This window comes from Anomaloglossus baeobatrachus, chromosome 1 (assembly GCF_048569485.1).
Source record: "Anomaloglossus baeobatrachus isolate aAnoBae1 chromosome 1, aAnoBae1.hap1, whole genome shotgun sequence".
Lineage (NCBI taxonomy): Eukaryota > Metazoa > Chordata > Amphibia > Anura > Aromobatidae > Anomaloglossus > Anomaloglossus baeobatrachus.
In genome coordinates, this window is record NC_134353.1 from 926,312,264 (window position 1) to 926,327,625 (window position 15,362).

The window sequence follows — 15,362 nt, forward strand, 5'->3', positions numbered from 1 at the left end:
CTTAATCCACTCTATATATAGCGCCTACATAGTCCACGACGCTTTACATTCCAGAACATTAACAAGCGAAATCCCAATAACACTGTCAAGGGAGGAATTTTGGTTGAAGACTGCTAATGGTATCTTCTTACTGGGAATCCAGAGACTATGCCGTATTAGCTATATATATCAGAGCCGATATTAATGTATCAGACAATGAATACATGAGACATGTTCTCCTTGAGCCAGCATCACCAACTGAACTCGTGTATTCGATAGATCCAATTATACAGTAATCGAGTTTATACTGATAGGGGTGCGAGATCATGTCGTCCTGGGGCTGCTCCATCCTCTGCTGGTGGATGAAGTCGTGGCCCGGACAACCGTCCCCAGAGCGTGCTTCACAAACGCATCGGTGTCCGTGAAGCCGGGGATGGGCTCTGCCGGCCGCTCTGCGCTGCCCCCGGGAGTCGCCATGGTGCTCGGCACGTCGGCAGCGGGCGCAGACATCGTGCCACGGAGCTGCAATGGTGTCCAAAGAACAGCAACTCCAGCAAGAAAGGCAAAGCGGAGACTTTCCGGCTTCTTCATGCTAAGAACATCCCCCGACCGCAGCTCAGGTTCAAGTAGAAGATCGATAACTCCAACACCCCGTTCCTGCCTAAAATCTTTGTGAAACTCAACGCTCAGAAACCGCTGCCAGAACCTCTCAGGACCAGGAGGGACAGACAGCAGCGTGCTGAGGACCGGGACGTCCCCGCCGCGCTCGCTGACTTCATCCAACAGCAGAGGATGGAGCAGCCCCAGGACAACATGTTCTCGCACCCCTATCAGTATGAACTCGATCACTTTGTTCCTTTGGAGTCTTCCCTAAAAATGCCAATTATACAGTAAGCATGAATAATCTTGAAGCTGAACAGGGAGTGCTTCACTCCCCAATTTCTCACAGCACATTTCCTGCCTCTCGTACATTCCTTCTGTGTGAACATTACTGATAACACTTTTGCAGCTTCACATTCTGGCTTCATTATCTTTGGTTAACTCCTTCATGGCTATACAACTTAAAACTATATTATGGATCTATGCGATGGCTACATAGACAGATAGATAATTATGCAACTACATCTACATTTTGATTATTTATATACCCAGATATTCTTATTACGTTTGAACAAACAAGCTATAGCGCAGGCCACCTCCACAACACCATCTTAATAAATCCCAAACCGCCTATAAAAATAGGCCTAAGGGATAATGCACAACTCCATAATACATGAAAACAGGAGGACAAAGAGTATATCATGCAAAGTATTTTTTTTTTATTATTATTCAATAGTGTATTCATATTTTTTTATAAAATTTAATTTACAATATGAAATATTCAGGCATATAAAAAAAGGACAGTGAGCATGTAAAATTCATGGTCATAGCTGCTAGTTTGACAATGGGGAGGAGGGTAAATAAATGTCAATAAATAGGCCTCATAAAGTGCAAATCCCAAAAAAAGAAGAAACCTGTGAAACGTACGTAGGGGGATCTTTCTTACTGGGGGGTGGTATCGGTTTACCTTGTACATGCCTCTTTTCCCCGGGTTTTGTTATCCTTCCCATTTCCATCAAGTACAAGTGCAAATCCCCCCCAAAAATGGGAAGGAATCCCAGGAAAGTACCCAGATTATATAATTGGTGGGCAAGTGTCAGGGAAAAAAAACAAACCTTATTAAATAGTTAGAAAAATCAGCTTTCAAAGCCCATACATTAAAGATAACAAAACCCGGGGAAAAGAGGCATAAATAGGCCTCATCAAGTGCAAGTGCAAATCCCCAAAAAAATAAGAAACCTGTGAAACGTACGTTGGGGGGTCTTTCTTACTGGGGGGCTGGTATCGGTTTACCTTGTATATGCCTCTTTTCTCCGGGTTTTGTTATCTTTAATGTATGGGCTTTGAAAGCTGATTTTTCTAACTATTTAATAAGGTTTGTTTTTTTTCCCTGACACATGCCCACCAATTATATAATATTGGTACTTTCCTGGGATTCCTTTCCATTTTTTTGCACTTGATGAAAATGGGAAGCATAACAAAACCCGGGGAAAAGAAGCATGTACAAGGTAAACCGATACCAGCCCCCAGTAAGAAAGACGCCCAACGTACGTTTCACAGGTTTCTTCTTTTTTTGGGATTTGCACTTGCACTTGATGAGGCCTATTTATTGACATTTATTTACCCTCCTCCCCATTGTCAAACTAGCAGCTATGACCGTAAATTTTACATGCTCACTGTCCTTTTGTTATATGTATGTCTGAATATTTCATATTGTAAATTAAATTTGATAAAAAAATATTAATACACTATTAAGTACTAATAAAAAAATACTTTGCATGATATACTCTTTGTCCTCCTGTTTTCACACATTCCAGAACATGTAGATAGAAAAGAGTAGTGCATCGAGTGGCTGGGAAGGGATGCTTCAGACATGCTTACCTGGGTATCTTCCCTCCTCTTCCACCACCTCACTTGATGTTCCAGCCACAGTCACATTATCTTGCTGCTAATCAGTGGCCGGGTGACCGGTGGATGCAACGTCATCTCTTCCCATCCTGTAGAAACTTTTCAGAGCAGTCGCTTTTGAGCAAAGGGAAGATTCGGAGCATAAAGATATATTCTTTGTTTCTTTTAGAAACGCCCCAGTCATGTAGTTTGTCACAATAGAAGGTCGCAGTGTTTGGCTGCACAGAATGCTCCCTGACTTTCTATTGTTCCTGCTGTCAGTACTCATTGGTATAGGTAACTTTCCTGCTGGATTCATCTCTTCCCCTTTTGGACCCAGCAGGAGTTCGCCTTCCACCCAGCTGCTGATAATCAGTATTCCCTTGGTGCTTAAATACTCCCATCTTCCTTGGACTGGTGCTGGTGATATTATTCAGTTCATCCTAGCTCTGGTTGCAAGCAGGTGGCTTGTACTCCTCTGTAGTATCATTACTCAACTTCTGCTTGAGTCATCTGTGGATAAGTAGTTCATGCTTTTTCCCCTTGTGTCCTCTATAGTGTTTAGTGGGCTCATCCCACCCGTTCCCTATTTAGGGTCCAGCACTAGGGACACCTAAGGTTAGGTATCCAGCTCTGCACATAGCTTCCACACCTATCTAGGGTGGTGAGGGAACCCAGGACCCAGTGGTAGGTTTGTTCAGGGGTCACCATCTCCTCCTCCCCTAGACACAGGGGTCCCCTTCCCTTCCCTTTCAGATTTGTGGAACTTCTCTCTCTTGGTGCTTAAATACTCCCATCTTCCTTGGACTGGTGCTGGTGATATTATTCAGTTCATTCTAGCTCTGGTTGCAAGTAGGTGGCTTGTACTCCTGTAGTATCATTACTGAACTTCTGCCTGAGTCATCTGTGGATAAGTGGTTCTTGCTTTTTCTCCCCTGTTTCCCCCTTCTTTCTTCTATAGTGTTTACTGGAGTTGACAAAGAGCTTATCCCACCTGTTAAGTATTTAGGGCCCAACACTAGGGATAGTTGGCCGCCTGTCTGACTCTTCATATTGCGGCTACGCTGTCATGGGTGTATCACGTGTGACAGTCATGTGGTTTCTGGCCATAGACGGTCACAGTGTTTGGCTGCACAGAATGCTCCCTGACTTTACATTGTTCCTGCTGTCAGTAGTCATTGGTATAGGTAGCTTTCCTGCTGGATTTATCTCTCTCTCTTTTGGACCCAGCAGGAGCTCGCCTTCCACCCAGCTTCTGATCATCAGTATTCTCTTGGTGCTTATATACCGCTGCCTTCCTGGAACTGGTGCTGGTGATATTATTCAGTTTATTCAGTTCCTTCAAGCCTGGGTTGCAAGCAGGTGGCTTGTACTCCTCTGTGGTATTGTTTCTGAAAACTCTGCTGAACTTCTACCTGAGTCATCTGTGGATAACTAGTTCATGCCTTTCTCCTCCATGTGCCTCCTATAGTGTTTATTGGGGTTGACGTAGAGCTCATCCCATCCGTTCCCTATTTAGTGCCCAGCACTAGGGATACCTAGGGTCAGGTATCCGCCTCGGGGCTTAGGTATGAAACCTATCTAGGGCAGTCAGGGACCAGCAATAAGTTTGATCAGGGGTTACCATCACCCACTTCCCTAGACTCAAGGTTTCCCTTCCCTTTCACCGTTCACTTGGTACTTCCTCATACCTAATGTGACAGCCCCTTCCTGCTGCTAAAGTTTAAAAAAACAAGCAAAACCCTTTACGTTAGTAATTTATGCAACTCATTAATTTAATCCCCATCCTAAAGGTATTAGTAAATTACATAATCTATTATTTTAAAAAGCAACAATACTTTATTTTATTAATTGTATCCAGCATGGAGAGTTATGAAACTTTGCTTATTACTTTATTAGTGTATTTTATCTTTAATTTTTTTTTCTTCAGCGCTCTATTGGGAGACCCAGACGATTGGGTGTATAGCACTGCCTCCGGAGGCCACACAAAGCAATTACACCAAAAAGTGTAAGGCCCCTCCCCTTCTGGCTATACACCCCCAGTGGGATCACTGGCTCACCAGTTTTCTGCTTTGTGCGAAGGAGGTCAGACATCCACGCATAGCTCCACTGTTTGTAGTCAGCAGTAGCTGCTGGCTATATCGGATGGAAGAAAAGAGGGCCCATATGGGGCCCCCAGCATGCTCCCTTCTCACCCGTGGTGGTGCTTGTAAGGTTGAGGTACCTATTGCTGGTACGGAGGCTGGAGCCCACATGCTGTTTTCCTTCCACATCCCCTGGAGGGCTCTGTGGAAGTGGGATCTTACCGGCCTCCAAGCCCTGAGGCCGGGCTCCATCCACAGACCCAGAGAACCTGCTGGATTTGGAGCGGGAGTGCCGTTCAGGGACAAGGCCCTGCAACTTTCAGGTACTCTGTGTCCCCGGCAGGCACGGACACTCTCAAGGCTTGCTGAGCGTTATAGTGCGCCGGGGACAGTAGCGCTGTGCGCTGGGGTTAGGTCACTGCAGCTTTGCTGAGTGACGTTACATGTTGGGAACTACTGCGCCGACCGCTACTGGAGCGGCGGCGCAGCTGCGACTTGTGGTGCGCCGGGGACTTTGCGCCGACCGCGCTTTTACGGCGGCGGCGCTTCTAACTTTAGCCCCCGGCTTCTGCGGCCTAGCGCCGCTTCGTTCCCGCCCCTACCCTGTCAATCAGGGTAGGGGAGAGACGCTGCTCAATTGGCAGCGCCGAGGGCTGGAGCTTATTTACATGCTCCAGCCCTCTCACTAGGCACAGTGGGAAGCAGGCTTCCCGCTCTTCGTCTGTATACGCCCAGGGCCCGCCCCCCCTCTCCACAAGGACGCCGGCAGCCATTACACATGCGGTCTGGCTGGGGAGAGACAGCAGGCTCTGGGAGACCCAGACTAAAGGGGATTCGGCGACCACACACCCGCTCCTAAGCGGGCGGTAAGCTGCACTTTAGTGCTGGCCCCACTAGTGCCTCAGTGTTATATTAGTGTACTTTTTTCTTAGTACCATATATATATATATAGTTGCACTGTAAGGTCGCTTCTTGGCTGGACACCCTGTACTGCTCTGAGAGGCAGCAACATGTCATCCGCAAAACGCAAGGGTGCCAAGGCACAGGCTGTGTACACTGTTTGTACTGCATGTGGGGCTGATCTACCGGCAGGCTCCAATGACTCACATTGTGTGCAATGTTCAGTCCCAGTGGCACTTCGTCAGCCAGAGCCTAATGTGGTGGTAGCCCAGGCAGAGACGCCTGTGAACCCTGCCCCGGTGACGGGGACAGACTTTGCAGTTTTTGCTGATAAAATGTCTGTGACTATGTCAAAAATCCTGGAGACCTTGCAGTCCAGGCCAGTTACTCAGACCATGGACACTGCTGTGTCTCTGCTCTCCGGTCCCCCTCAGTTGGAACTAATCCGTACTTCAAGGGGGTCTCAAGCATCACAGGCTGAAGTCTCTGACTCAGATGACAGTCCCAGGCAGCCTAAGCGAGCTCGCTGGGAAAGACCCTCAACGTCATCACACTGCTCAGGGTCTCAGCGAGAAGAGTCTCTCTGTGAGGAGACTGAGGACGGTGATCAGGATTCTAATCCTGAGGCTCCTTTCAATCTGGATGCCCCTGATGGTGACGCCATGGTTAATGACCTTATATCGGCAATTAATAGACTGTTGGATATTTCTCCCCCAGCCCCTTCTGCAGAGGAGGCAGCTGCACAGCAGGAGAAGTTCCATTTCCTGTATCCCAAGCGTAAATTAAGTGCTTTTTTGGACCACTCTGACTTCAGAGAATCGATCCAGAAACACGACGCTCATCCAGACAAGCGTTTCTCTAAACGTTCTAAGGATACCCGTTATCCTTTTCCCTCTGAGGTGGCCAAACGCTGGACCCAGTGTCCAAAGATGGATCCCCCAATTTCCAAGCTTGCGGCTAGATCCATAGTCGCAGTAGAGGATGGCGCTTCACTTAAGGATGCCAACGACAGACAGATGGACCTTTGGTTGAAATCTGTCTATGAAGCTATCGGCGCGTCGTTTGCTCCAGCATTCGCGGCCGTGTGGGCACTCCAAGCTATTTCAGCTGGTTTAGCACAGGTGGATGCTATCATACATCCAGCAGTGCCGCAGGTGGCGTCCCTAACTTCGCAAATGTCTGCGTTTGCGACCTATGCTATCAATGCTGTCTTAGAATCTACGAGCCGTACCGCTATGGCGTCCGCCAATTCTGTGGTTTTGCGCAGAGCCTTGTGGTTAAAGGACTGGAAAGCAGATGCTGGTTCCAAAAAATGCTTAACCAGCTTGCCATTATCTAGAGACAGACTGTTTGGTGAGCCATTGGCTGAAATCATAAAACAGTCCAAGGGTAAGGACTCTTCCTTACCACAGCCCAGAGCAAGTAAACCTCAACAGAAAAGGTGGCAGTCGAGGTTTCGGTCCTTTCGAGGCTCGGGCAAGGCCCAATTCTCCTCGTCCAAAAGGACTCAGAAGGAACAAGGGAGCTCAGATTCCTGGCGGGCTCACTCACGCCCCAGGAAAGCAAATGGAGGAACCGCTTCCAAAGCGGCTACCTCATGACTTTCGGCCTCCTCCCTCCGCATCCTCGGTCGGTGGCAGGCTCTCCCGCTTTTGCGACATTTGGCTGTCACAGGTCAAGGACCGGTGGGTAACAGACATTTTGTCTCGCGGGTACAGAATCGAGTTCAGTTCTCGACCTCCACTTCGGTTCTTCAGAACCTCCCCACACCCCAACCGAGCAAATGCCCTGCTGCAGGCGGTGGACTCTCTAAGAGCAGAAGGAGTCGTGATCCCTGTCCCCCCTCAGGAACGGGGGCGAGGATTTTACTCCAATCTCTTTGTGGTTCCAAAAAAGGACGGCTCCTTCTGTCCTGTTCTGGACCTAAAACTGCTCAACAAGCATGTGAACGCCAGGCGGTTCCGGATGGAATCCCTCCGCTCAGTCATTGCCTCAATGTCTCAAGGAGATTTCATAGCATCAATAGACATCAAAGATGCTTATCTCCACGTGCCGATTGCTACAGAGCACCAACGCTTTCTACGCTTCGTGATAGGAGACGACCATCTTCAGTTCGCTGTGTCCACTTCAATGGGACATTCTCCGCCAATGGGACGGGAAGTCAACATCCCTGGACAGGAAAGTCTCCCTTTCCCAGACGGCCAAAGACTCCCTGCAGTGGTGGCTTCTTCCCACCTCATTATCACAGGGAAGATCATTCCTGCCCCCATCCTGGGCAGTGGTCACGACAGACGCGAGTCTGTCAGGGTGGGGAGCAGTGTTTCTCCACCACAGGGCTCAGGGTACGTGGACTCAGCAGGAGTCCACCCTTCAGATCAATGTTCTGGAAATCAGAGCAGTGTATCTTGCCCTACTAGCCTTCCAGCAGTGGCTGGAAGGAAGGCAGATCCGAATTCAGTCGGACAACTCCACAGCGGTGGCATACATCAACCACCAAGGGGGGACACGCAGTCGGCAAGCCTTCCAGGAAGTCCGGCGGATTCTGATGTGGGTGGAAGCCACAGCCTCCACCATATCCGCAGTTCACATCCCCGGCGTAGAAAACTGGGAAGCAGACTTCCTCAGTCGCCAGGGCATGGACGCAGGGGAATGGTCCCTTCACCCAGACGTGTTTCAGGAAATCTGTCGCCGCTGGGGGGTGCCGGACGTCGACCTAATGGCGTCACGGCACAACAACAAGGTCCCAACCTTCATGGCACGGTCTCGCGATCAAAGAGCACTGGCGGCAGACGCCCTAGTGCAAGATTGGTCGCAGCTCCGGCTCCCTTATGTGTTTCCACCTCTGGCACTCTTGCCCAGAGTGCTACGCAAGATCAGATCCGATTGCAGCCGCGTCATACTTGTCGCCCCAGACTGGCCGAGGAGGGCGTGGTATCCGGATCTGTGGCAGCTCACGGTCGGCCAACCGTGGGCACTCCCAGACCGACCAGACTTACTGTCCCAAGGGCCGTTTTTCCATCGGAATTCTGCGGCCCTGAACCTGACTGTGTGGCCATTGAGTCCTGGATCCTAGCGTCTTCAGGATTGTCCCAAGGGGTCGTTGCCACCATGAGACAGGCTAGGAAGCCCACGTCCGCTAAGATCTACCACAGAACGTGGAGGATATTCTTATCCTGGTCCTCTGCTCAGGGAGTGTCTCCCTGGCCATTTGCATTGCCTACCTTTCTTTCTTTCCTGCAATCTGGGTTAGAAAAAGGTTTGTCGCTCAGCTCCCTTAAAGGTCAGGTCTCGGCGCTATCCGTCTTTTTTCAGAGGCGTTTGGCACGCCTTCCTAAAGTGCGCACGTTCCTACAGGGGGTTTGCCATATCGTACCCCCGTACAAGCGGCCGTTAGATCCATGGGATCTGAACAGGGTACTAGTTGCCCTCCAGAAGCCGCCCTTCGAGCCTCTGAGGGAGGTTTCACTTTCTAGACTATCACAGAAAGTGGCTTTTCTGGTAGCGATCACATCTCTTCGGAGAGTGTCTGAGCTGGCAGCACTATCATCCAAGGCTCCCTTCCTGGTCTTCCACCAGGACAAGGTTGTGCTGCGCCCCATTCAGGAGTTTCTCCCGAAGGTGGTATCCTCTTTTCATCTTAATCAGGATATCTCTTTGCCTTCGTTTTGTCCTCATGCAGTTCATCGGTATGAGAAAGATTTACATTTGTTAGATCTAGTGAGAGCACTCAGAATCTACATCTCCCGCACGGCGCCCTTGCGCCGTTCGGATGCACTCTTTGTCCTTGTCGCTGGTCAGCGCAAAGGGTCGCAGGCTTCTAAGGCCACCCTGGCTCGATGGATCAAAGAACCAATTCTTGAAGCCTACCGTTCTACTGGGCTTCCGGTTCCATCAGGGCTGAAGGCCCATTCTACCAGAGCCGTGGGTGCATCCTGGGCATTACGACACCAGGCTACGGCTCAACAGGTGTGCCAGGCAGCTACCTGGTCGAGTTTGCACACTTTCACCAAACATTATCAGGTGCATACCTATGCTTCGGCGGACGCCAGCCTAGGTAGAAGAGTCCTGCAGGCGGCAGTTACCTCCCCATAGGGGAGGGCTGTCTTGCAGCTCTAACATGAGGTATTTCTTTACCCACCCAGGGACAGCTTTTGGACGTCCCAATCGTCTGGGTCTCCCAATAGAGCGCTGAAGAAGAAGGGAATTTTGTTACTTACCGTAAATTCCTTTTCTTCTAGCTCTTATTGGGAGACCCAGCACCCGCCCTGTTGTCCTTCGGGATTTTTGGTTTGTTTGCGGGTACACATGTTGTTCATGTTGAACGGTTTTCAGTTCTCCGAGGTTACTCGGAGATGATTTGTTTAAACCAGTTATTGGCTTTCCTCCTTCTTGCTTTTGCACTAAAACTGGTGAGCCAGTAATCCCACTGGGGGTGTATAGCCAGAAGGGGAGGGGCCTTACACTTTTTGGTGTAATTGCTTTGTGTGGCCTCCGGAGGCAGTGCTATACACCCAATCGTCTGGGTCTCCCAATAAGAGCTAGAAGAAAAGGAATTTACGGTAAGTAACAAAATTCCCTTCTTATTGTATATAAGGGACTTCCAAACCCTGGATTCTCCTGGAGTTTTTTCCTGCCTTTGCCTGCACTGAGATCAGAAGGTACTGATGTGGAGTACAGATGATGGCGGTGATTGCTCAGCCCCTGGATCTCACTAATTAAGCTCTAAGAGGAGGAGTCAGGGACTGAGCTGACCCATCACTGCCATCATCTGTACTCCAATGTTTGTTCTGGTATTGGTGCTTCTGAAGACTGGGAAAAATCAGGGTTTAGAAACCACTTACATGCAATTTTCTTACAGGAATAGAGCAAATCCCCTTGTAAATTTAGGAGCAAAGTTTTAGAACACTCAATGCAGAAAAAATAAATTAAAATTCCATGACTAATTTATTTATATATGAGAATTCAGAGCCCTGCTCACTATTTAGGGTGGATACATAAAAAAAAGTGGTCCATCATATTCTGCTTTAAGTATATTAGTAGACCTAAAACTGCAGGAACCACAGTCACTTGTCTATGCACCGACATGAGGAAGAGTGAGAAACTGCAGAAAGGACAGGCTGGGTTATGAGAAATAATGGTAAAATTATTGTGAAGGGGCTTGAATAAAAGGAAATAGATTGGGGAATGGATATAAATGCCTAAAAAGTTGTCTAAAATCTGTAAATATCAGGAATTAACCTAATTTTTGGGGGGTAGCACATTCTAGAAAACTGGTGCAGCATGAGAGAAGTGTGATAGACCGGAGCAGAATGGACAGAAAGCTGAGCCTGGCTTCAGCATGCAGGATAGATAAGAGATAAGTTTAGTTGTAGCGTCGGTGTCCCTGCAGAGACGCCAACTTACTCACCGCCCCTGCTGGGTACCATGCTCACCTGCTGCCATGCAGCCTTCCATATGCTCTCCTGCCTTCTTCCCGTCCTGGGGCCTGTACATGGCGCTCAGGGTTTCTGGGAATGCATATAAGATGTGCGTGCGCACCGACCCTCCTCTTAAAGGGCCCGCACGCTATTTCCCATAAATGCCTCTCAGCCTAAGTCTGAGAGGCACTATAAGTATTTACGGCACCCTCCCATTAGAGGAGATGCCTTCGCGCCACGTAGTGTTAGTCAGTGTCCTGTCTGTCTAGCTAGTTGTCAGGTTCAGTTTTCCCTGTGTCGGTTACCTATACCTGAGTCTGCCATCCCATACCTACATGTCCCTGCCGTGCCCACCATACCTGTCCGTACCTGCTTGTCCAGCCTGCCTCTGGGGGTCAGCTGCCACAGCAGTTCCGGTCACTGCCCTGAAAGTGGTACCTGGCGTCCGCATCGTGGTGGGCGCTTCGTCATGCCCCTCCCACTAATTGGTAATCCCAGGTCCCCCTTGTGGTATGGTGGGTCCACTATTCCTGCTCGCTGCGCCTACACTGGCCGCAAGCGTTATGTTAGTGAGTTAAAATAATTGAGTAGAATGATTTGGGCAAATATGAGCATTTAGGCCACTTTCGGGAAAGGAAAGAGCGAGGGAAGGGTTGGGGGTTTGGTTTGGGGGGGCAGGGTGTATATGGCGGTGATGAGGAACCTCCGAATGTGTGCACTGACCTGGCGTTTGCTCTTGTGAAGGTGCGCTGGATCGCTGTGTGATGGGCATCACCGCAGTGGAGATACTCAACGCGTGTGACGAAGCTGTTCCCGCCGCCGTCGACGCACTCAGCCATTCAGCCGTGAACCTAAAGCAAGCCATGACCCGACGCAGCCTGGCAGCGCTAAAGACTGTAGCGCATCACAAGCTCCAGACCCTCGCCACCAACCTCCTGGCCTCTGAAGCTTCAGACAAGGTACGTGACCCTGCTCCATACTTGGGTCTATTTTATGATCGGTCCGGCTACGGCGCATAAACGTTCCTTAAAACAATTTATTTCATCACTGACCAACCTTTTAAAGGGAATCTGTCAGCAGATTTTTGCTATGTAAGCTGAAACCAGCATGTTGCAAGGGTTAATACTGAGAATTCAGGGATGCCTGTCTTGTCACAGTCCACTCAGTTGTTTATTTGCTACATTTGTTTAAGCAGCGGAACCCTTATCATTGCTTGGACTACAAAGTCATGTGCACGGCAGTCCGGCACGCCTCCTCACTGTCAATGTACAATCTCTATAGAGAGCCTGATGTGGGCGGGGTTAGCTCCCTCAGCTCTGCTACATGGCTAAATCTATAAATTCTGATTGTGTCAGAACCCCTGCAGCCAGTAATCTAAGTGATATATCGTTGGATTCAGAATCTCTTTGCCTATGTCATGCTGCTGTCAGAGCAAAAACCTGCTGACAGATTCCCTTTAACATAAAACCTGTTGGCTTCCATTATGTATGATTCTGCTGGGTATAATGTCTGCTTATTTTTCCTGCATAAGTTATAACGAATGATAGCACGCTAAAGTTTTTCAATCCTGGAAAATCCCTTTAAATGGACTATTCCCTTTCACTTTGTCCCTATATAGATGCAATAGTGTAATACTACCATAGCCCTACAGTGGTACGCACCTGCTCCACTGAAACTGCATGCTTGGGTTTAGTGGTCTCAGTTTGTCTGGTCACTGCAAGGACCCCCATTGATATCTGTGAATGGGGGGAGGTCCTTGTGTTTTGGCTGAAGTAGAGACCTAAATAACCTATACTATTACTCTACATAGAGATAAATGGGAGACAACCAAAGGGAGAGTGTGATGGTTGATTCTTGGGGATGTTGAATCCTATAGTGACTATTCAAGTATATGGCCGTCCATCTGTAAATGACCAATTTGGGGAAATTAGGTTTTATGTTAAAGGGGTATTCCCATCTCCAAGATACTGTCCCAAAACATAGTAGGTGTAATAATTATAGAAAATACCTCCAATTAGAAATGTAGTATAGTTCTTCTGATTAGCTAATTAGTCTCTTACCTCATCTGCAGGGCATTGCAGCAGCTTAGGTATCTATGGTTATGACCCCAAGCAACTAACTGTCACTATATAAGTGCAGTAGGTATCTATGGTTACGACCACTCATACAGAGCTAGTTGCTTGTGGCCATAAGCATGGATGCCTAAGCTGCTGCAATACCCTGCACATGAGGTAAGAGACATGGCTAATCAGGAGAACTATACTAATTCTAATTGGAGGTACTTGCTATTAGTACTACATATCTGGATATGATCTTGTCCAGGGTTTACTGTACATAGGATAGGTAATAAATATCTGATCCCTGGTGGACTTACCTCTGCCCCCTGTCCCCCAGCAGTCATAAAATTAGGGGGTATAATATCTCAAGATATGGGGCGACATGGATAGTGGAGGACTATGCTCTGTCAGGTCCATTCAAATGGAGGGTCACAGAATCTCTGTTCTCATCAGTCGTAGGGATGCAATGGTGAGTGGAATGAAGGAAATGATACATCAGTACTGATCAGTGTGTATGTGAATCCAGCTCAGGGGCGAGGTATGATGCATTTATCGCCTGTCTAGTGATGTATTGATTTTGGGACAATCCCTTTAAATCATACATATACATGTTCTGGAGGATTCAGAATGATGTTTCTCACACTCTGCACAATACACAGGGATGGATTCCTGCTCTTCATTCTTTTGTTAGGGCACAAACCGAATCGGCAGCAGCAGCAGGAAGGAAATGATACATCAGTACTGATCAGTGAATCCAGCTCTGGGGTGAGGGAAGAGACTTGTTAGAGAGCTCAGCGTGATCTTCCTGGGTCTCCCTCTGCTTGTTCTCTCACTCTGCTCTTTAGTTTTCATTCCTTCTTCATTCTTCATACCACAGTGAGCTGCCAGTCTGTCTGGTCTTGAGCATGTTGAAGTTTAGCTATTTGTTTTGTTCTTTTTATAGAGTGCAGGTGTCACGGGTGATAGACAGTCATGTATTTTCTGGCAATAGAAGGTCACAGCGTTTGGCTGTGCAAAATGCTCCATGACTTTCTATTGTTTCTGCTGTTAGTATTCATTGTAATAGGTAAATAGGTAACTTTTCTGCTGGGTTTTCATCCCTTCCCCTTTAGGACCCAGCAGAGCTCTCCTTCCTTCCAGCTGCTGATTATCAGTATTCTCCATGTGCTTAAAAATTCCCATATTCCCTGGACTGGTGCTTGTGATATTATTCAATTCATTCTAGCGCTGGTTGCAAGCAGGTGGCTTGTGCTCCCCTGTGGTATTGTTGCTGAAATTTTGCTGAACTTCTACCTTAGCCATCTGTGGATAAGTAGTTCATGCTTTTCCCCCGTGTGTCCCCATTGTGTCTTCTATAGTGGTTAGTGGGGTTGACGTAGAGCTCATCCCATCCGTTCCCTATTTAGAATCCAGCACTAGGGATACCTAGGGTCAGGTATCTGGCTCGGCACATAGATGAGGAACCTATCTTAGGGATACCTAGGGTCAGGTATCTGGCTCCGCTCATAGGTGAGGAACCTTTCTAGGGCAGTCAGGGACCAGCAGTAGGTTTGGTCAGGGGTCACCATCACCCCCTTACTGAGACTCAAGGTTTCCCTTCCCTTTAACTGTTCGCTTGGTAATTCCTCATACCTAACGTGGCAGCCCCTTCCTCCTGCTAAAGTTTAAAAAAAACAGACCAAACCCTTTGAATTAGTAATCCGTTCTCTATTTAGGATCCAGCTCTAGGGATGCCTAGGGTCAGGTATCCGGCACGGCGCATAGGTGTGGAACCTATCTAGGGTGATGAGGGACTCCAGGGACCAACAGTAGGTTTAGTAAGGGGTCATAGTCTTCCCTTTCCCTAGACACTGGGTTTCCCTTCCCTTTCGCCGTTCACTTGGTACTACCTAGCGTTACAGCAGGAGGAGAAGTGGCTCATAAGTGGAGAAGGAAGCAGATTTCACTGATAAGATATATTAGAAAGTTTCTTATACTGGCTTATACTATTGATTTATGTGAAGTTTTTGAAAGTATAATTCCTCTTAAATTCCGACAACTCATGTAGGCACTATGCCGCGTCTCACTTGGTTAAAGAAAATTAAATAATCTACAATAGTGCCACTAATTACCGTATTAGGGATTAGCAGGAGATCTCATGTACCCCGATCCCGCCTGACCTGCACCTCACACCGCAGTAACTGCAGCTCCGCTCAGTGAGGAAATCAATTAAAGAGGAGAGAAAGCTTAAGAAGACGAATCTGCCAAGGAGATAATCACTTTATGAAAAATGGATGCTGATGGCATCATTAGCACGATCTCGTGAAGAAGCTGCGGCATCTCGCAAAGAGTGGAGAAGAGTGACAGGCGACGCGTTTCGGATCCCTACACACCATGCGCCATTGTTTCGCAGATCGGTGTTGTGTTTTATTTGGCTTAAATCTGCTTGTACAATGCGA

The 15,362-nt window shown here is 48.1% G+C and overlaps 1 protein-coding gene across 2 annotated transcripts in view; it reads left to right on the forward strand.

The window, feature by feature from the left end:
• Window positions 1–15,362, forward strand: part of WDR7 (WD repeat domain 7) — a 539,004-nt gene that overhangs the window by 110,880 nt on the left and 412,762 nt on the right. For both annotated transcript variants that reach the window (XM_075328136.1, XM_075328145.1), the window contains exon 14: window positions 11,612–11,826. In XM_075328136.1, the coding sequence (XP_075184251.1) occupies window positions 11,612–11,826 (215 nt within the window). The remainder of the gene's footprint in view (window positions 1–11,611; window positions 11,827–15,362) is intronic.